The sequence below is a fragment of the Amphiura filiformis genome, chromosome 15 (genome assembly GCF_039555335.1).
Source record: "Amphiura filiformis chromosome 15, Afil_fr2py, whole genome shotgun sequence".
Taxonomy (NCBI): Eukaryota; Metazoa; Echinodermata; class Ophiuroidea; order Amphilepidida; family Amphiuridae; genus Amphiura; species Amphiura filiformis.
In genome coordinates this window covers 15,527,778-15,550,017 of record NC_092642.1, presented here as the reverse complement: position 1 = coordinate 15,550,017, position 22,240 = coordinate 15,527,778, and the positions used below count along the sequence as shown (strand labels likewise).

At 35.8% G+C, this 22,240-nt stretch overlaps 1 protein-coding gene across 1 annotated transcript in view; it reads right to left on the bottom strand.

Annotated features, from left to right (window-relative positions):
- The window catches only part of LOC140171297 (uncharacterized), a 32,967-nt gene extending 11,190 nt beyond the window's left edge, over positions 1-21,777 (bottom strand). The window contains 1 exon segment of the mRNA XM_072194527.1: positions 21,262-21,777. Within this exon segment, the coding sequence (XP_072050628.1) occupies positions 21,262-21,762 (501 nt within the window). The 5' untranslated portion in view covers positions 21,763-21,777.
- Positions 21,778-22,240: the final 463 nt, after the last annotated feature.

The window sequence follows — 22,240 nt, the reverse complement described above, 5'->3', positions numbered from 1 at the left end:
AAAATATGGCATTTGGATGCGGACATGAGAATATTGCCAGCGGAAGTGCGAAAGAATCATGTGGAGCATTGTGGGATATAGAGAAAGATCTAATAGGGATAGTAAGAATTTGAAAATGGGAAGGTGCGGTAACAGGGATAAGGAACATGGGGAAATAGGGAAACGGAGTCGTCAGATGTGTGAGACAGGAACAAAAATCATGGAAATCATAATTTTTTTTGTATATTGGTTTATAAAGCTGGTTCACTGTTTTCTGTAGATATTGTTGAAACTGGTTGAACTTTTTCTTTTCACATCACGCAAGAGAACGATAAACATCAACGCATAATGTTAAACGATTAATATCATCAGATGTTGCTGAAATATAATATAAAACGTGGATTATATTGTCGTATTACTCATGTTTTTATTCCAAACAGAATGGTATTAATGTCAAGACCCGTGTAAACAGAGAGTACTTTAATGTGCTTCCCTCGATTTAATATTCTTACATTGTATAACTTGTACCGGCGAAATACTATCTCTCCCTACCTCTTGGACAGGATGTACGGATGGGGACCAAATGTGCACACATATGCCATGGAAATTGGCACCCAAATTCACATCGTAACACAAGTTTATGTCTTCCTCTTTACTTACAGAGTGTCATCTAACACCAGAGGAGTCATCAATATGTGTATTAAGATTGACAACTGCAGACAATTTCATCATGAGCAGATTTAGCGCGCTTTCACCCAGACCTACTTTTAGTGAAGATCAATTTTCTCTAAATCGTCTGCAGGTTTAATTTTGCGGAAATCTACCTTTTTCCCCGCCTTTTTTCTACGGCCATGTTACCCAGTATCAGTACCTCTTTCCACATTGATAAGCGTTACAAGGTACTTATGCTGATGCTATCGATATATAATAAATGTACCGTACACGCTAGATTATTTATAGCAAGTAGGTCTATCTCAAATATATGTTTTATGATGGCGCGAATATAGCGAGGAGTTGACAGATAATGATGAGCAAATGATGCCAAAAATATCATTGTTGACATTTGGCAACAATTAATCAGAAACCCAATATTAATTCGTTCAACTTTTCTCCTCTACATTCACAATTAGCAAGCTCCAAGGAACGAGCTTTCACAATAGCAGACACACCCTACGGTTCTCCTTGTCATGGAGGAAACGCAACTGACATTTGAAAAATGGCGAATCAATTGAACTATTGCGGCTCCATATTAAAACATGCTTGCCTCTGGAAGACTTTGAATATATACGTGATCAAACCTCTGCTGAAGATTACCTCATAGGCTAACGATTGCAATTCTTACACTAGGGCGATGGTTAAATTCATAAATTACACACAAATAGTAGAAAATAGGGCGTGCAGATACAATCGCTGAAACAGTCTATCTACAGGGAGATTTGTCACGATTTTTATGTGTTCACATTGCATTCAACTCATTGATGTGTTCCGGAAAATGAGTTGTGTTCTCTTGGGAGTCGGAACTGAATATCAAGGGATATAATATCCAAAGTAGTTCATTGCCTATGCAGATAGATATGTAGCATTAATAAGGAAAAAGGTTGCCCAGTGTTCATAGATAGTTTACATTCGTAATAGTAGATAAACATCGAGGACATGGAGGAGGATGAATGCAGGATTTAGTATAACTCTGCCGTGAAACAAAGTTTTCCCGATGAATGAAACGATTAGATGGAAATTCATTTATTGGTGTTCAACATGCGTATTGGCACGTTTGCTTTATCAATTATCTTGGGATCAAACGAAAGAAAGCAATGTCTTGATTAAACCACATTAGGGGCAAGTAAAAAACATGCTCTTAACAAGAAATGCACATTACTTGTACTTAGCATCTGCACTATAAGGCTGTCAGATAAATGAACAGGTGTTGTACCTGAAAATGTAAACTAAAGTGACCACTTTGCAAATTTCATAGTCAAACATCTAATCTTATTTACATGTACGCGACTTTACACATGTGCAAATAAAACCTTTCATTAGATCACTTTAAAACGTTTCAAATTAGGTTTGTATTTGAAACAATTATTTGAAGCAATTATTGTCAACATGCTGAAAAATAGTTAGCATAATTTGGAGCCGATAAAACAAAATCATGAAAAATAATTGCTTTTGAGTCAGGTACGATTTCTGTATTTAGAATGTGTTGTTCCGCTAGAGGAGATCACACTAAGCAGTGAAGATCACTTCGAAGGGGTCCGTATTATACTTTTCTGGTAATACTAAGTATACATCCACTAAACATATGTACCGACCATTAAAATGACCTCCCAAATAATTTCATCCATTCTCAGGTAAACCTTAAAACTGCTAAAAGTAGATCATAAGACACATAGTACCTGAAGTGACCTTGACACTTGTCCATTGCAAATAATCTTGAAATGACTTAAAATACCTCAAGACAGCTGCCGAAGCTGTTCATATTGACCTTGCTTCTTGAAATACTTTGAAGGCTTATCTAAGACTCCTTGCAGAATTTCACATGACACTTGTTCATTACGACTAACGTTGTTACTTAAAAATACACTTCAAGACAACTTTGTCGTATTGACCTTGCTTAGCATTAATTGTACTTGTTTTAAAGAAGGTGCTTACGGAAGGTGTTTGAAATAACCTTCTGGTATCTAATTTTGATCAATCATAAATGCACATAAGGATGCAAAGTATAATGACTGTCGTCGAAATCTTGAAAATACTTCTGACAAATCTTTTCTTAAATTAATTGTTGGACGTTTATTGATAGCAATGTCATTAAAGACTTCCGACTCTTTTTCAACTGTAGTGTCTTCTGTTTTTGCTTACGGTAGCCTAAAAGGTGACCAACAGACAAATTGCGTCCTCGGACAATATTGGTTTTGGTTAAAATAAAATGGGATGAAAACGATGAAAACTAACAATTCGTTATCAAATCACATAAACAAAATGCCTTTCTGATCAGGAAATTTTTCGAGCAACAGAGCTGAGTACCGCGCATACCGTCTTAGTTCCAATGATTACAATAGATGTTTCCAACCACAAAGAAATGAACAGTAAGCAAAGAAAACAGATTGCCGCTCCCAATACTGACCTGACAGGTACATCACATGCTCCGAACACTATGGACCATAATGGCCTCATACCAATGGCATAATTCAATAACCTCAATGAAACAATCATAGTTCAAAACTTGACCTCAAGTTGCAGAGTATGAGATCTTGTACCCAAATTTTCAAAGGTCATTCAATGAATGTGCAAATGTATTGGGATTATAGAACTGTGCCCTGATAGATGAGCATGTTGTGGATCCTAGTGGATGCTCGTATAAGTCGATCATGAACTTGAGTAAAGTGCAAAGCTTCTTTTCAATATTTCATATGTCATCAAAGATAAACAGAACGGCAGTATTTTAATTCTCCTTCTGGAGTTTTACTTTATGGTGTAAATAAATTGAGTCTTATCCAATTAGAGATACACACATACTGCTGTTGCTATTACTAATATCAATGTATATTGCTTCGCCAAGATATACCTCTAGATACATGACTCATGTATATCTGTGGCGTCACCTGTTTCAGAGTCCAAAATAGTTTGTAAGATTGATTATACTCAACATGACCAACTCGGATTGTCGCCTAGCTCTTGTGATTACTCTAGATAGGGAGTCCCAAGCAACATGTTGTTAAGCCCAGGATCTGACAGCTTGAGAAATGTGGGAGGTGGTATATAGATGGGATATTTTGGTGATGACTGGTAAAGCGCTCAACCAAAATGGAAGTAAGAACATTCTTTGTCCCACAATGGTGATTGGTTGACTAATTGAAACGAAAAGCCCTGCACGGAACCCTTGTGTCTACCCAAATAAGATGGGCGTTTTATTTCATCCCAATAATTGCACGCGTCAGTTGCAAGTAACAGTGTCAAGCATGTGAAGATTCCGGTAGCCACGTTGTTCATTGTTTGATAACAATGTGAACTCATTTCTGATTAGAGAGTCGGACTTTCAATTCGGTCCTAATCGATATAATGTCTAATTTTCGAATTTGGATCACTGGGCTGTACAGGTGCACCTTCTGGATTTGTCTACAGCAAAAGAGACAACAGATATGTACCAACTTGGTTATGGGATGAAAAAATGATGTCAACAACTAACTGAACCACCAGTACCATGTTTGCACGCATCAGAAAGCGTTCGTGTGTTTCTGGAATGGTAAACATTAGTTAATAATGCTAAAAACATTTCATATATTTAACGCCGTCCCACTGTGTATTACCATTGAACGTTAATTAAGCTACTTGCTTAACGCCACTCCAGCAATGTGAACGATAAGTACATCTTGGCGCCATTATAGCGCCAATGATGCAATGTGACGCTTTCTATCTAAATGATGCATCATATCGTAGTCTACATGTGTGAAATTTAGCGCTTCCTAAGTCAAGGTCAAATAATTATTACAAGAATATTTTAATTGCCCTGGTATTATCTTAAAGCATGATATCATCTATTTATCGTCTCTGTCTACCAATTGTTTCACTTTTATGTCAGGCGTTTTTCAACACTTTTTTTTAAAGAGTAGTTAGTTGTTGTGAACAACAACTACATTTTGTAGCAGTGCGATGACCCAACTGCAGGTCGTGATCTTTTGGTGACAATACCTGAATCTAGTGTTAGTCAACATGCTCGGAATTGCACTGTTCTCTTCTCCAGTATTTGGTTGTCTTGTGGTCAAATCTGGAATTGTAAGCCTTTAAGCCAATTAGAGTAGTTACCTGTTGTGAATTGTTCGAATCATGTTATCCTGGCGAAAATTGTTGTAGTTATTTGAAAGTGGGTTTGACGAAGAAATATATCGTTACACTTTTGTAGGTCTTGTGGTTCTTGAGTTATGATGCAAAGAATGTCGAAACGAAACATTATCATAAAACGACACATACAACACAATATATAAAGCGATTTTTGAGAGTACATGCAAGCACTTCAAGGTGTAACTTTTCATTAATACCATAATCTAGACAATGGAAATCGCAATGATAAAGTACACCCCGTGTAACAGAATGAAAGATTCCCTTCTAATCTTATTAAATTCAAATTCGTAATATCAATTTTATCTTAAATGTATTCAACAAAATAAAATACATGACAGATACCGTGATGTATCACTGTACTATCTATCACTTGTCATGTATCATGTCGTATCACCGTCACATTAGTATAACCCATGTTAACAGACATCAGATTAAACCCTATATAGTAAAGCACACATTCGATAACAGATTCTTGTAAGGTGTGATGTGATTAGTATATGACACCAAGGATTAACACACTTAGTCAAATACAAGATATTTTGCTTCCTCATTCAGAAGCAGACAGATAGTCATCGTTGTAGACTCGAATCAGACCAGGTGCTTGCATGGCGTAAATGTGTAGATGACTTCATACTCCGGAACGTTCAAGGTCAACAGACTTTGTACTTTGCCTAAAATATATAAATCAGTAAATTGAACTTCTGCTCTGGTGACTCTCTTGCCAGGTGGTTGATACCAACCTGAATGACTTGATCAGAGTCAAATCACAACATTACTCTATGTTGGCAATTTGAATGTGCGACATTCTATTATTCAGATATTGGTTCTTATTGCTGTGTGCATAAATGGCGCCAAATTAGCATTAACATCTTTACGGCCTTCACAATGTTGCCTTTTACAACTATTATATAAGACTATTCGGATGCGACAGGTGGCTCTGGAAGAACTTGTAACAATACAGTCAGTGAATAGACCGGCATTTAGAACTTTTCGCGATTGAATTAGCTTGTGCAATAGGTGACTTATTATTAGGTGTTTGTATTCATAAATTGGGCGTACTGTCGATCTATATCTTCAGGTCATACATGCAGTGTGTTCATTTATTCTATTCAAATCCCCACTTTGGGCGCCGCCTTGGATGTGGAATCACATATACAGAAAGTTTGTGTACGTGTAACCATCTTGTGTAACTAACAATGCTACCACTTTCTCGTGACTTTGTTGTGGTCACTTGCTGTGTAAAGCGGGCCAGTTTAATGGCGGAACCCCTTTGTTCGGCAAATCAAATCGGCATCAAAGGAACAATACGTTACGTAATATACCGTAAACGTTCGCCTAATGGCGCTCTTGGGCTCCTTAGCCCTGGGGTAAATTTCATGTACAAATAGAGAGCTCACTCCTCTAAAAAACCCAACAAGAATTAAGGGTATGTGCCCTTATTTGCTGGTGTGATTTTTATGGGAAGGAACTTTAAGTATGTGTCTAAAATTCCAGTTATGTCAAGGGAGCCCACAGCGCCATTAGGCGAGCGTTTACGGTATTGTCTCTCCATGTTTATATAATTATATACTTGGTGTATCTGTCCAGCTCAACATTCTTTATTGTGATTTGTTAAAAATTCCAAGGATTAATGTTTTTACGCAGTTGATTTTAATCGACGTTGTTAGTATTTAAACCTATATGTTACAAATATGTTTATAATAAGGACATGCCTTACACATGTTACATGTACGAAAGATTAATAAACAATAGTCGTATAGTGCATCATTCTGCTGATCTATAGAAATGTAATCAATGGTAAACGCTAGGAAATTTTCAATTCAATATATGTCATTTCAAGAAGTGATGGTATTTTTGACAAATCATAAATAACCTACGAGTTTCCTCCATACAATATATGGCAAGTGATTAATTGTTAAATATCTTGAGTCAATTTCCTCTCAAATATATTAGGGCTACTGTTAGGAAGTTGGAACATCTTCCCCCTGAGCAATACCTGCCGATCTAACATTGCCTGTGATTGGTTAATTATGTGATATCTTCACTTTAATCACCAATCAGAATTGAGCTTTGCAAATAATTCACCCCAATTTTTTTGGGTGGTGAAATTATTCTAACAATGTTGCTGATTGGTCCAATTGATAATGAAAACTTCTTTTTGACCAATAGTCAGCTAGTTCTCATTGGGTTAAACTGGATCTTCTTGTTGTGAATTCAAAATGAAATAATATCCTTGTACAAGAAGTGCCTCATCAAATGGCGAATTGCCAGCGTTTCTTATTCTATTTTAACCTCAGGCGAGGAGAGATGTTATCATGAACAATGTGAGAATTGATTTGTATTATAATGATGACATTTAATTGTATCTTACATTATCAACAGTCAGATGAGTAGCAATACTTTTTAGGTCGTGCATCATAAATGAACAAAATACAAACTGAAAAGTTACATTTATGCCAAAAATTTCAATTGATATCTCACAATCTTGTTTCTTTGTTGGTTCGTCGCATCTATGGTTTGTATTTCAATGAACTGAGCCACAACACAAACAGAGCAATCACAGTTATTATTGAGCACTTATACACTGAAAAATGAACTTTTTGCAAGAAAATTTCTTCGCATTTTTAGGGAAAGTTACGCAGTTTTACGACTATATCTACATATTATTTTACGGAACAGTCCCGCCATCTTTGCTGCAGCAAATATTTTCTGTAATATTATACAGCATATACACATAGTAAAATGTCGTTATCTTTTGCATAAAAATGATCTTGATGATTGCTGTTCATTAGTTTGAAATAGTAGAACTTCACAACACCATATAGACACACTTTAATTACCACATTCTCAACAGCGTATATCATCATTACCGCATCTCAATGTAATTGACAATTTATTTAATTGTCATATCACAAGGGATGGTCTGAAAATAATATTATGATTACAATTTCTCTTTAACTTGAGGCTGAGATACACGATGTTGGTAAATACAATCATCTTCAACAGCTGTCACCATGGCAACGGCTTCTGCCCCGAAAATACACACACACACACCGCTCAAGAAAACAAGGCCTGTGATCATAGTAAAATCCTGTAATTGAGATATCAGATTATATCAGCAGATGACCGCTTAACCCGCTTGTGCAAGATGCCAAGTAAAAGCCTAAAATAATAATAATATGTTTGAAAAATCTAACATTTAAATAAACATGCACATGAATTGAAAAGTATATGAATTGATGAAAATGATACATGACAAATATATTCAAATAAGAACAAACACGCCCGTATTGGTTCAACAGTTTTGAAATAGAATGACCTTCTTGGAGGAACTTGAGTTTGCGCGGTAAACTCATTAGTAAATAATGATAGCGATCGTCTGCTATGGATGGAGTGACTCTGGGTACAGGAAAGTGAACGTAAAGAGCAAAGGTCTGGTCGTCTGACGCTTAGCCATAAATGGTACTGCTATCATCGCGACCTCACAGTGTGAAGATCAATTCATACTTCATTCAGTCGCTCGTATCAGCGAATGGATGTTAACCTACGTTCTTAAAGGTGTAACAATGTAATAAGGCAGCTTATTGGTTACAGTTAAATCGCTTACTCCTGAGCGACTGAAGTGGTACTTGAACTATAGATTTGTACAAGCAATCAACTTTAATAAAAGATTACAGCTATCGCTGCCGCGTGTTTAAATGTCATGTTTACAACATGAATTGACTTTTAGGTATATCTAAATTGGTGATAGTTACTGTAGCTGCTGTATCTGTTAGACTTGCAGACTATCATCTATAGGTCTATGAAAAAATAGTTTGTTACTTGTAAAGAGAAGCTTGTCCATTCCATGCAATACTTGAACTCAAAAGAAACCAAAACCATTGGAAAAATAGAAGTTATAACAATTAATTAACAATTAATATTGTAATCGAATTCACTCACTCATTTAAAACTTGTTCTTCGGTATTAAAAGCTTACTCGGAGACAAAACTGACAAATTTCAAGGTCACGCGAAGTTGAGATGAACAATAAGAATATATGTAATTTTGAGCGAGCAATTTTTTGTTTGTTTAAGCACAATAGATGTTGGCATTGATATTCAAAACATGCTAATATTTCAAAATTTAAAGAAGATCACTCACGAAATGCGTCAAACTCAATGGATTACATGAATGTTCATAGTCTAGTTGCGAATGTCATTCATACATCATTGAGCGAAAGTCCGAACATAATGTTGTTTACGACTTGTAGTAAACATTTGTATGTAAGTAATACCAAATGTTTATCAGGAGAAATTAAAATTCATATGCAACGTGTGATATATTTATTACCATCATTATTACAAGATAACATCATTGGATATATAGATAACTCAATAGTGGTTGGTTTACGACATTTGAGTCATTCCAACTACTTCATACACACTTTATATGAGCCACATAGCCTCAATCTTACTGGCGTATTTCAATTACCAACATTTGCCATGTGCTATTTAAACTAGCTCTCATGGTGTAAAGGTATGAGTTTTGGTACCCAGTGTTCACTAGGTCATTATAAGACTACATATTTTTGTGGATACATAGCTAACATGGCTAAAGAACTATGTTCTGGATTACAGTCATAATACAGTGCCACTCTAAGCCGGAAAATAAACCTTGATTTTTGCCGTATTAAATCATTTTAGTTGCTGGAGTAAAACCAATTACTCATCTGGAAAACAGAGGAAACTTTAATAGCATCCTCTATATAAAAAAAATGTCTACATATAAGGCACAAGTCTTCATGGCTCTAAATTTATTCTTCAAGACATTGTAATGTTTGAAAAAATGTGCTTTTGATACCATTACGGTTGTTTGATGACATGTAAAACTGAGTCATTTTAAAGAAAAGTTGAACAATGATGGCGCTATTTATCCAAAATCTTGTTTGCGTCTTTACAAAGGATAGACATTTGTAAAATGGTGTTATAACATCAGCAAACAGACTAACAAGTGACAAGGGAATTTTCAAAAAAACTTTTTATCATGAAATGTAAGGTATAAGTCTTATTATTTGGCTAATTTAATTTTAAAATATATGTAAATAGCGCCCTCAATTTGCACACAAATCTACAGTTTATAGAATTAAAATTACCACAAAAAATCAGAAAAAGATGAATAATTTGATATAGAAACGAAAATCTATGTTAAAAATTACTCCAAAATATATGTGTATACACATTTTATTAGTGTGATAGCTGTTGGTATCATTCAGGTCTAGAATTGAAATTATAATAATGTTTTGTTGGGAATGAGTAACAAATGATGACATCAAACAACCGCGAGCTGGAGTGCTTTATTATTCTCGGTGGGAATATTAGTGCATACACCACAATTAGGAATATTAATGCAGTTGTCAGGAAACGGAAAAAAAAATTGTTTCAGAGACGTGTATATCAAAACACTGATATTTATAACCGCAATCTTTTTTCATTGTAGATTTGGGAATCAAGGAAAGGTTACACCTTGAAGACTTGAACGGGTACTTTACTGAATGCCAATCATGCACTTTAAAAAATTGCTTAATGTATTGTGGTTCTTGAGATGTGTGTAATTGTATGAAGATGTTTCGTTTCGACACTCTTACATCATACCTCAAGAACCACAAGACCTACAAAAGTGTAACTATAATATTTGAATTCTTCATCAATCCCGCTTCAAATTAATCATAACAATTTTCGCCAGAGGTCATTACTAATCACAGGATACTTCGATTCACCCAACTCACAACAGCTAACTGGCTTTAAAGACTTACAAGTCAAGATTTGGACCACAAGACAACCAAATACTGGAAAAGAGAACAGTGAAATCTCGAGCAAGTTGACTAACACTAGATTCAAGTATTGTCACCAATAGATCACGACCTGTAGTTGGGTCATCGCCCTGCTATACAATGTTTCATCAGCCTTTTCCCCTGTTCGTCCATCATCAGATTCTTCACCAACGTGACTCCGTGAGAATTAAGATTGAGGGAGGAGAGTGTGTGAAATTGTCATCATTGTCATGAGAGGAATCAGAGGATGAAGGGCAATAGCAAGTTCATCTCCGGACAGACTAGGTTCATCTTCGCTATCATATTGCTTCAGATTTCACTCTATTAGCATGATAAACTGTGTGCCATCCATCAGTCGCAAGCTGGCAACGATCGAGCTACTGATTTAAACCAATGAACTAGATCTTTCTATTCATACCTTCAAAGACCGATTCAGCTCATTGGTTAGTTTCCAATTGCTCATTGCCATGATTACGTGCAACTTTATACGTGAGTTCAATGCTTTTGCACGTTACCATAATCATGATAATATCCCAAATAACATGGCGATATTGGTCCGATGGTGGCCCGATATATGTTCAATAATGGCCCAATATCATTTGCTCATGGGCTCAAGATTTGCTCAAGATTGGTCCAAGATTGGGCTTGGGCCAAATATTGGGCCTATATTGGACCAATTTAGGCTGCCACTGTGATGCCAATATGAAGATTACCGATGGTAAGCCAAGATTGTCCCAATATGGGCAGCAAAATAATGGCGTTCGAAAACCAACATTGGGCCAATATATGCATGTTATCTGGGATAGGTTCTAAGAATAGATTTTAGATTCTTGCAATGATACACTATGATATCATTGAACCAATACTAGGCATAATTATGCTTGATATTCTTTTGAATGCATTTTCATGCAGAATGCAAATAATTATTAGCATGGCCGTTGAAATGTTGACATCGCAGCGATTAATTTTGTTTGTTTTTACTTCTTGTTATTTTGTTTTTGACCTGAGATGAATGCAAACAAAATACTAATGAGTCATCTTGACCTGACCGAGTTGCGACTTGACCGTCGTTTAATAAATCATAAAACAAAATTTTAACAAAGATTATGACAAGAATTTATGCCAGTTGGGTTTGTGTTTTTACTGCAATTAAAATTATTGCTGGTATTAGGTCAGGATGCGCCTTACCCCCAATATAAGGTAATGGAGGCGTGCACAGATAACAGCTACTCATTTTACCGCAAAAATAGCGTTACGAAAACAAAATGTCACCTATGAAAAGGGCGGCAAAAGGAGTTATTTTTATTTGCGCAGACGTCAACGAGATACAACTTAATTGGAACGTGACATCATGAACGCGCTATTATGGGCCGGTATTCTGGATAATAGTTTGTATCGAACGATTCATTTATCTGAATTTTCCTCGTGATCTGAACTTCTTAACTCGCTTTCAAATTGAAATATTTAAAAACAGTTCAATTTGAACATATACGGTATAGTAGCAAGGAGTTCATATTGCAGCAATAATGGTATTAACCATATTGGTAAAGGAAACTTGTCAAGTAATTATCTTGAAATAAGACATCGATGCGTGTGTCAGATTTCATAAGAAGGGTCATATCATAAATAAACAATGTGTCTATTGAGATCGTTGGATTGCACTGTCAGATGTGACAGAATAATGCAATCCGTGGGCGGGTTTCACTGATTGAACTATCGCGTATGTGGCTTATAGGCTATGTATAATTTGTGGATGGGTAGGTGAACATTGGTGAAGGTGTTTTTTGTATTTATTTTTGGTATCACCGTTTAGCCTCTGATTGGAAATTGCACACTCGGCTTTATACAGTCAGTCTACTCTGAAGTACAAAGTACCGACGCGGACGCACACATTGTGCCGACTTTGAAGGCACGCATACCTTCAGCAGCATCACTGCGCACTGTTTACGCGCTGTATACGCGCGCGTTGTCACTTTGTACTTCAGAGTGGACAAACTGTAGTAAGAGCATTCCCTTAACTTTTCTCAGAGACGTCAGAGTTAAACGTCAACATCTATTTACGCCAATGTGTCCCAAGGTCATACGTTGTTGTCGGTTTCATTATCAAGTTTTCACAATTCCTTTTCAAGTTTCCTGCATAATTACGTTCGTAATCAAGGTAAATATGAATAAATTATTGATAATATCTCAAGATGAGTCACAGACTCATAGAGACATATGGATCTCTTTTGGTCAATTATATTTTTATTAAAGTTTTTTCATTTTAGAGAGAACACAAACATGGAAGAGGAAATGAGATAACGTAAATGAAAATATTAAATTGTGATGAAAATTTATGATGGATTTCATTTCCTATCTAAACTAAACTAAGCACGATATCTGAATTCCCACTGGAACCCTATAGCAATTAATGGAATTCTTTCCTCGTTATTCACCTTTTCGAACAAAAAGTAAAACATTAAATATTGCAACAACATACGCACAAAACTGTAAACGCAATACGAAATTTTACTTTCAACGCAAAATTGGTATTAGCGACCATGATGCAGTCATGTCTACAGTAGAATTCACCACGACCTTTGCAGGACTTAAACCCTATTAAAAGCTATTAAACCAAGATAACACTCATTGAAAACAGCTCAACTATGTTACATCAGATCTTCTCTGGTTAAATCCACACTACACATGTTTCTGTTTTACCTGTGCAATGAGCAATGAGCTGGTATTATAGTTTCAGTTGGGTGAACGAGTATAAAGCAAACGCAAGGTAACAATACTGTGTGGGCCTTTGTTCACGAAATGAGACAATAGTGTGCATATTGTTAACGAGCATTCTTGAAAATGAGAAACATAATGGCTGTGGACCGTAACACGGTTTGGAAATAATTTCTTCATATTTTTTGGTGTTATCTGTCGTTTACATATCCTTCCTAAAACACCAAAGTGCGAATATTTCCAAATACCTAAATTAGCTAAACATTTAGGACATGTTACAAAACTATATTTTCTAGAATTTCAGAAGAGTACTTTAAATATTGGCCGGTTATTTTTCACACAGTAACGTTAACAAGGCAATGTCCTATTACCTATATAACATACACTAAAACACCAAAGTGCGAATATTTCCAAACATCTAAATTAGCTAAAAATTTAGGACATGTTACAAAACTATATTTTCTAGAATTTCAGAAGAGTACTTTAAATATTGGCCGGTTATTTTTCACACAGTGACGTTAACTAGGCAATTGCCTATACTTCTAACATACACTATTTCACGCGTCAATGGTGAGAGCACTGTGTATTGTGTATAGGAAAACGGATAGTAACTGCAGTATCCATCAATCAAATAATAAAATCTTCATAGATATATGTTATTAAACTGGCTCGGTTCAAGTCTTTCATTATGAGCCGAACGGTCTAATTTCCAATGGTACAGTCTATTAGCATCCACTTTACTACAATCAAAACACAACACTTGACCTCAAGTCGCCGGAGTATGACTTATAGTAGTCCAAGGCCATTGTATGAAATAAAATATTGAGGTTAAAAAAACTGTGTCCTGCTGGTGACCATATTTTTTCCGTGTTACGTAATTTATTCAGTGTCCCACAAAAGGATTATCGGGCAAATTAGAGTCCACAAAAGAATGCTGTCAATCAAATTCGGACGGAATTTTACAATTAAGAAAGCGTTTTTCACAATTGTGATGTTTCACCCCGGGTGTTTCACGCCTCAAAGCACATCAATAGGAATTACAAAATCCGTTACAAAAATGAAGGATTTGAATCGAGCCACGGTTAGTTGCTAAAATATCATTCTGAAACATACGCTCGTACATTGTATGAAAGGTTGACATTCAAAAATATGTTAACATTCATAATACCGGTATTCATAAATACATAAATGTTAACATTCAATTAATGTGCAAGTTCAATGTTTTCAATCTGTAAATTATTGATATAATAAACCGCTTCCCTGTTGAGTGACAGAATATTTCATTGACAAGTAAGCCCTGAATGCGCATGTATGTCGATATAGGGCCTATACATACAATTCCCCAAAAGACACTTCCCCAAAAGCTTGACACAAATATAAATTCTACATACTATAGGACCTTCATAAAAATACAAACATGCCAAGTGTTGGTTCAGAATGCTGGTTCTTAAGTCTGGATTTTTTCACAGAATCAAGTACATCGCAAAATTTTTGTGCAGTTTGTAAGCTTAATTAAACAGCAGCTAGGGGAGGCCGGATGACTTAAACTACGTGACAAACTCGTCCGGCAGATTTCCGGCGGATTGATCTATGATTTATGAGATAAGTTTATAACTCGCAGATGACCAACAATTTTGTTGTTAGATACCATGTAATACAGTCGTTGCACTGAATAGATACCGATGTAAATCACATTTGGGTATTTAAATATTTGATTACAACTTTGTCATGCACGATGGGCATTATTATGATCATCTGTGGGTACTGGGTACACAGTCGTTGCACTGAATTGATACGGATGTAAATCACATTTGGGTCCTTAAATATTTTGTTTACAACTTGGCATTGTCATAAATATGCATGATGGGCATTATTATGATCATTTTTTGGGTACTGGGTACATATTATGGCTGACATCTGAGTTTTTATTAGGTGGAGTGTCACTTCAATATGTTCAAAAACTGCACGAAGCACCATAAAGGAGATCACTTTGGCATGCAGGTATCATAACTTTGGCAGCTTTTGTGGGTCACTTTTTACAAGTTCAACTCTAAACATAAAAATTTAACAGAAATCTATTTGCTTTCAAAGAAATTAATTTCTGATAGATATGACAGAATTGGACTTGCATTAGGCCTATATTCCTTGAGGACACTAATGTGATATTTAGTCCGCACTATATACTCGTGCGATACACTCTGTTCATGTTCATTCACCGACCTTGTGCACAGAAAATAGGGAAAGGGTTTAGCATAACAAAAGAGCAAGCTCCGAAATACAGCGTAACGGAGCGTGAAACTATATCTGATTTACATATCAAGGCACAACGTTTTGAGAGCCAACGCCCTTTATATTTTTTTCATACTGATAAACTAAGTTTATCTGCATTTGGTATCCAATAGCACTATAACATACAGTAAACACTGCTCTTTTCGGAAATGACTGTGATACACTTGTTGGTCTTAAACAGCCATGAAAGCTGTGGCTGCCTTCGTGAGCATCAAATCAAGTGTAATAATAAATCGCAAGGAATTCCGAGTCTCATGCGTGTCGGTAAGATACTTAGTATTTCAGGTTGTTGTGCTGGGAACAGCCCGTTAGCCTGGTCATTTAGTCCGAGGGTTTAGAGCACTATTGACCTGAGAACGTGTGCGCTACGTTAACTTTGAATAGAATATGCCTACACAATCGTAATCTTATTGTTTTGGTAGCAATTTGATTGTCAGAATATTTGCTGTAACTAGTTGCCGAGTCATAGGCTCTTCACAATCACAGAGCAGACTGTTGTATGGAAACCTAGATAATTAACTCCAATTTACACCTTAATGCTCATGCAACTTAATGCAAGGCTTAATCAACACTAAAGGTATATATGCAACGCCCTAAGCCAAAGCCTAAGCGCATGTTGGTGTTAAAAGATGGGGACAACCACATTGACCACGAAACAGTAATATTCGGTTCGATAAAGTGACAGATAATATCAACATAATACACATTACATCTTATTTTCAAGGAAAATGATGAATAATTGATTGTTGACGTGACTTTTATTCCAGGTTTTTACTCTGAACGCAGAGCTACTCAGCAAAATAACATATCACAAGATTCCTAAGTCCAGAGTACATGTATACTTTAAATCTGAGGTACACTGTAATTATGTGTGCTTTATTACAATACTCGTCCACATTCTGAAAAACACAACACTAACATGAATTATCTTAAAGTAATGTCCTTTCCCGCTCACCTGATGGGCGGTAATTTTTGCAGGATAAAAGGAGTCTCAAACGCTATATACATTCAAACTAACAATAATAGGAACTTCCATAAAAGTTAGCGAGTTATTGTTACATATTGCACAGCTGCTAAAGATTGTCAATCATTTGATGATGATATGCCAATCAAATCTGTCAGCTCTATTATAGTCGGATCCTGGAGTAGGATCTATTACTATTTTTGCACGATGAGTTACGTCCAGGTACAGCGTGGTCCCGGGCATGAAGCTACACAACTAGGTCCTAAGTTAGACTTAGACAGTGGGCCTTTTTAAGTTTCTTGTTTTTATCAATCTATCTTCATGTCAAGTTGTCAACGAGGGTTCAGACGAACATTCGGAAAACAATCCTTTGGAATAGAGACGTTTCAAAATTGTCGGTAAACACAAGTCTTTCAATTGCAAGTCACAAATATCTCAATGTTACACTTCAGAAAGAGCAATGCGAGTTCATGCGAGATGTTAGACGCAAAGTATATAAAAGTTACCGGCACTGATATAATATCAGTCTTTACAACTCTTCGTATTTATAATGATCCAAATTTTTTGCCCAAGGCTGCTAATTTCAATTTTAATTGATCAAGAATTTACTTTCATCGATATCGATATAGTAGACACTGACATATAATGGTAGCAACTTATATTACGACAAAAGTCCGCAAAGTTGGAATTATTTTTCAGAAATTGACTAAGCTGTTATAACCAATGAAGCAACGGAACTCCATTCTCTGATGCGGCATGATTGCATCTTTGAGGATCTTGGATGAAACAATATATAGACATGATAGATATTAATAGCATAGCATCAACATTGAACTCAGTTTCACCTGCCTCCCAGATCAGATATAGGATATAGGTTTTAATTGAATTCACTGAGTCTGGTAACATAGGAATTAACCTAATTATACGATGAAAGCTACTCCACATTTAGATATCATATTCTATAAACAGAGATGAACACGATGTACTCAAACCGCACCTTTTGAAAAGTCCTGATGCAAGATCTTCAGCAACATTCGAGGGCTTAGGGCTATAGCTATGTCCACAATTACATGTTACTCATTTCGGCAACAAATGGACGGTTAATTCTGCCCTCTATAATATAATGTAAGTGACTTTGGGGTATGTGCAATGTGCATGGTCACTTGCGTCTAACTATTAAGTGACCATGCACATACCCCAAAGTCACTTGCATTTATTATGGAGGGCAGAATTAACCATCCATTTGTTGCCGAAATGAGTAACATGTAATTGTGGACATAGCTAGTTCTGGCTCTAAGCCCTCGATATTTTGTATTGCTTCGGTAAAAAAGAGGTTTATCACTTACTGCAATTGTGTTGTTTCTATAAAGACATGAAAGATGTATGCGATTAATATTGAAAATTGATATAGAAATAGATATCTATCTATAAAGTGCGGTTAAACTGAGACCAAAAACAAAAATTACCAGGAAGATAAATAGTGTACTTGAAGACGGAACCACCTGATCCATTAACATGGTTCTGTCAATTTTGAATTTCCTTAACATACCAAACCATCTGTCCCGAGGCCTAGGAAGCATGCGGAATTAGACCATTTATTTTGGTTACATATAATTCTGCTATCACATCATAGCAACACAGAAACCAAAGACCAGAAAAGAATAATGTTCGACACATGGTTTTAAATATAACGGTCCTAATAATGCATGGCGGCGTGACGCGATGCCACAGACGGTATAATGAGATACCGTTGCTATATATTACCGTTATGTTTTAATAGGTTAGATCATAATTATATTGTCTTTGTGTTCGGTCAGAAAGGTATTTAGGGTCTAATTAAGTGTTCCCGTTAATTAGCTCAAGTTTCCCGTAGGCTCATAGGCTTTTTCCTCCACATCCCACCATGCACTATTCTGGGGGTCGCGTATAGTGTAATATCCATGGACAGCTTTATCAAACGTGGCTTAAGAAATCCGAATCGCGGTTATTTGGAGAGTGCATTGTGGGATAAGAAAAGATATTAAGTAAGAGAACGTGCAATATCATGAATATGGGTCAAGTCAGGTTATTTGGATGAAATGGTGAACTTAGTAACTATAAAATATGATAACAATAAAATTATCAGAAAAGTATGGCGATTATATTCAAGATTATATTTATATTTAAATTATTCAAGAACATCATTTTAATATATTACAAGTAGCCATCGCCATATAAATTATTGTCACAATATAGAAAGGAATTTTCCTACTTAAAAATGTACCGAAACAAGCATGACCAGAAAGAAAACTTAGCAATGCATTTAAAATATGAATTTGTCGTGTTCGTGTTTCAGTATATTAAAATGCAGTCAAAAGTATAACAAAACAAACATAATTATTCTATCTACTTACATGACTTATATTTGTACCAAACCTTCTCCAAAAGTGCGAATGAACTTTTCCAAGCCTATAGAATTCATATGAATATTTTAGAATCATGCGTACAGTCTATTACTATCCTACAAAGCATGCTGTGGCTTGTGGGTGGATGGCCGAAGGAAATCGTTGGATCAAATGCAGGAAGAATAGCTGACCAATTTCGCGCCAAATACTAATTAATTATTTCTGTTAATTATGTAATAACCATTAACCTAGTTGTCCAAGTCTGGTCAACATTAATAGGTACTCAATCCCGAGAAAAGATCGACATTCAAACAGTGACAAATATTGAAGAAAAAAAGGGTAAAATAATAGATTATAATAATACCGTTACAATATTATCCTACAAACGTAAACTAGTTTTTCTCCCTTTTCTATTTTTTAAATACTTTTTTGGGCGCAATAACTAGTTGTCAAAGTCTGATCGACATTAATCTTATCTGGATACTGAATCCCGAGACTTAGGTCACCGTTTGTTATTATAACAGTCAATGAATTTGGAAGTGAAGGGGGGGGGGGTCAAAAATCATGGACATAATTTTGGTTTTTATGTGGCATCTGGAGCATCTGGTGGAAAGAGTTCTGACTGGGAGACTGCACCGACACTTGGAATGATATGACCAGAAGTCGAAGAAGTGTGTCAAAATTGCGATAGCTGACCTGAGCTGACACATGCAGTTAGTTTTTGTGAAAAGCAGACCCGCAGGTTCTGGACCTTACTCATCTGATATCACATCAGTTAGTGCAAAGTTTGCACGTACTTCAGGTACTGGACCTTACTCATCTTCATATCAAGCCAATTAAGGCAAAATGGCAACATTTCGTTCAGGATTTTAGTCATTCAGAAACCCACTAAACTTTTAGGTGAATTCTCATCTCTGTTATGTTGATGGTAGGCTTGTATCTGTCACAGATACAACCCTTCAAGAAAAAACAACTAACAACAGGAAAAGGTTTAAAGCTATCCAAATAATTGAAAGAAGTGGTAATTTGCAATTATCTAACAGCACAAAATTAATAATCAAAACAGGAATTGCATAAAAACGTACTATTATATATACATTATACTATGATTATACTAATATGTTTCTGTTTTTCAAGATGTGAATATTTGTGTCTGAGCAGGTTTTCTTCAACAACATGAACAATAAACGTGACATTCGACGATTTGGTTCAATTCCAGTGATGAAATTCTAAAATAGTGTTCAATTATTATTATCATGAATTACTCTTGTAACATTTGTAACAATATATTTATATAAAATATAAAACTTTAAGTTAAAATTGACCTGCAAAGCTTTTGTTTTCATTATCACTAATAATGCGTAAGTCTTCAATGTTTTTATAAAGTTGCATAAGCAAACTTGAACCATTTAATTGCCAGTGACCTATATATATAAATTTTATATATATTATATATATTATGGAGTTACTGATTGAGGAGAGATGTGCTATGGGGCTGGGCACAAAATAAAAGGTTCCGTAGCTGTAAGCGTGATGACAACACACTCGAAGTCAAAATAATTATGGATGTACAGTTTGGAAACGGCTAATTTAAGGATATTTTGCCCAAAGGTGATGTTGTATTTTATGTTCATTTCGCTACCGTAATCGGTATCGTTGAAAGTTTATGCTAAAATAAGATGGATGTGTAGGAGTGGATAGACGTTGTATATAAATATGATTTAAGATTTTAACTTCAACACTACACTATTTTTCACTTACCTGGAACGTTTTCGCTAGCTTGACTAACGTCTTCAGCAGATGGTGATGCTGTGATAATAGGTTTGTTTACAATACAGTATGCAGTGGTAAGGACTATCCCATTTGTAGACTAGCCAAGTACCACAACATCACCATCTGCTGAAGACGCTAGTTAAGCTGGTGAAAATATTTCAGGTAATTGAAAAATAGTGTAGTGTTGCGGTTAAACTATTTAATCGTGCTTGTTGTCTTGCATTGAATATGGTACAATATGGCATCTAAGTTTAAACTTAATGAACAACATTTCACAAAACTTGACTTGACTCCACATGACAGCATTCTAACTGAACTCAAATACTACGAAGACCAACGAAAATACTATGAAATATTTTAATTGATCTAGTTTGACAAGATAAGCAATCGATTTAAAGAATCCATGCAATACCACACGCACCAATTCTTTTGTAAATAAGTCAATTCTCCGATAAGTATACTATATATAGTAATTGATAATCATCGATCACAACTATTATTATTTATTACCTGTGACTGTAAGATGAAATTAGGAATTCCTTCTCCTACGGTAGAGGACGATTTCTCTGGTATCCGTACATAGAGTTGTGTGGGTTTATCCGAGGCAGGGATAGTCACTACGAAACCATTCTCATCACCTAAAGCTCGAACTTTCCTATTAACATGATTAACTGCTTGATTAACTCGCTGCTTTTGCTGTTGCTGTTGTTCAAACTGCTGCTGACGCTGACGAACAACATTATGAAGAATATTATAATTATTAGCAGGCACAGAATTCACTGGCATGGAACATCGTTTGTTCAAATTCAGGTTGAAGTTCTTTGGAAGAGTCGAACTGGCGGTGTTGAGACTTCGTCTGTTGGCAAAGTTACGCGGTAATGATCCATTTTGGTAGGGTTTTGGCACCACGTTGCCATTTTGGTACGGTTTGGGCACCACTTTGCCATTGTGGTAGGGTTTTGGCAACACATTGCCATTGTGAACTATTGGTGGAGGGTGCAATGTATACATGACTTTGATGCTGAAAATGAGAGTTCACACACTATTGCTGATACTGGCACCCAGAAGATTACCATCTAACATAACGTTGTTTATTGAAGCAATTAAAGACAAAGAACTCCAGATGCAGCGAAGGCCCTTTGCACAACTCCCATTCGAAGCAGCCGCTAAGTGCACTTACTCAAGTCTAACTCTGCCTCAGTCTTAAGTTGTGCACTAAGTCAATCAATCAGGTAGTTGCTGAAGATGGTGACGTCATCTAAGCCTCGGTTTCAACTTTTCAACAGGTGGTGCTTTGCAATATACTTATGCGACTCTGTACTGTTCCAAATTTAGAGGTTCTGAAATTCTTTATAAAGTTATCTTAATCGACAAAAAAATAAGAACGATTGGCATTTTGATATTCATCGCAAAGCATGGAATTCAAAAATTATTCACAGAAATTTATTTTTGTGTCAAATGTTTAAACAAATTTGTAGCTCATGATTAG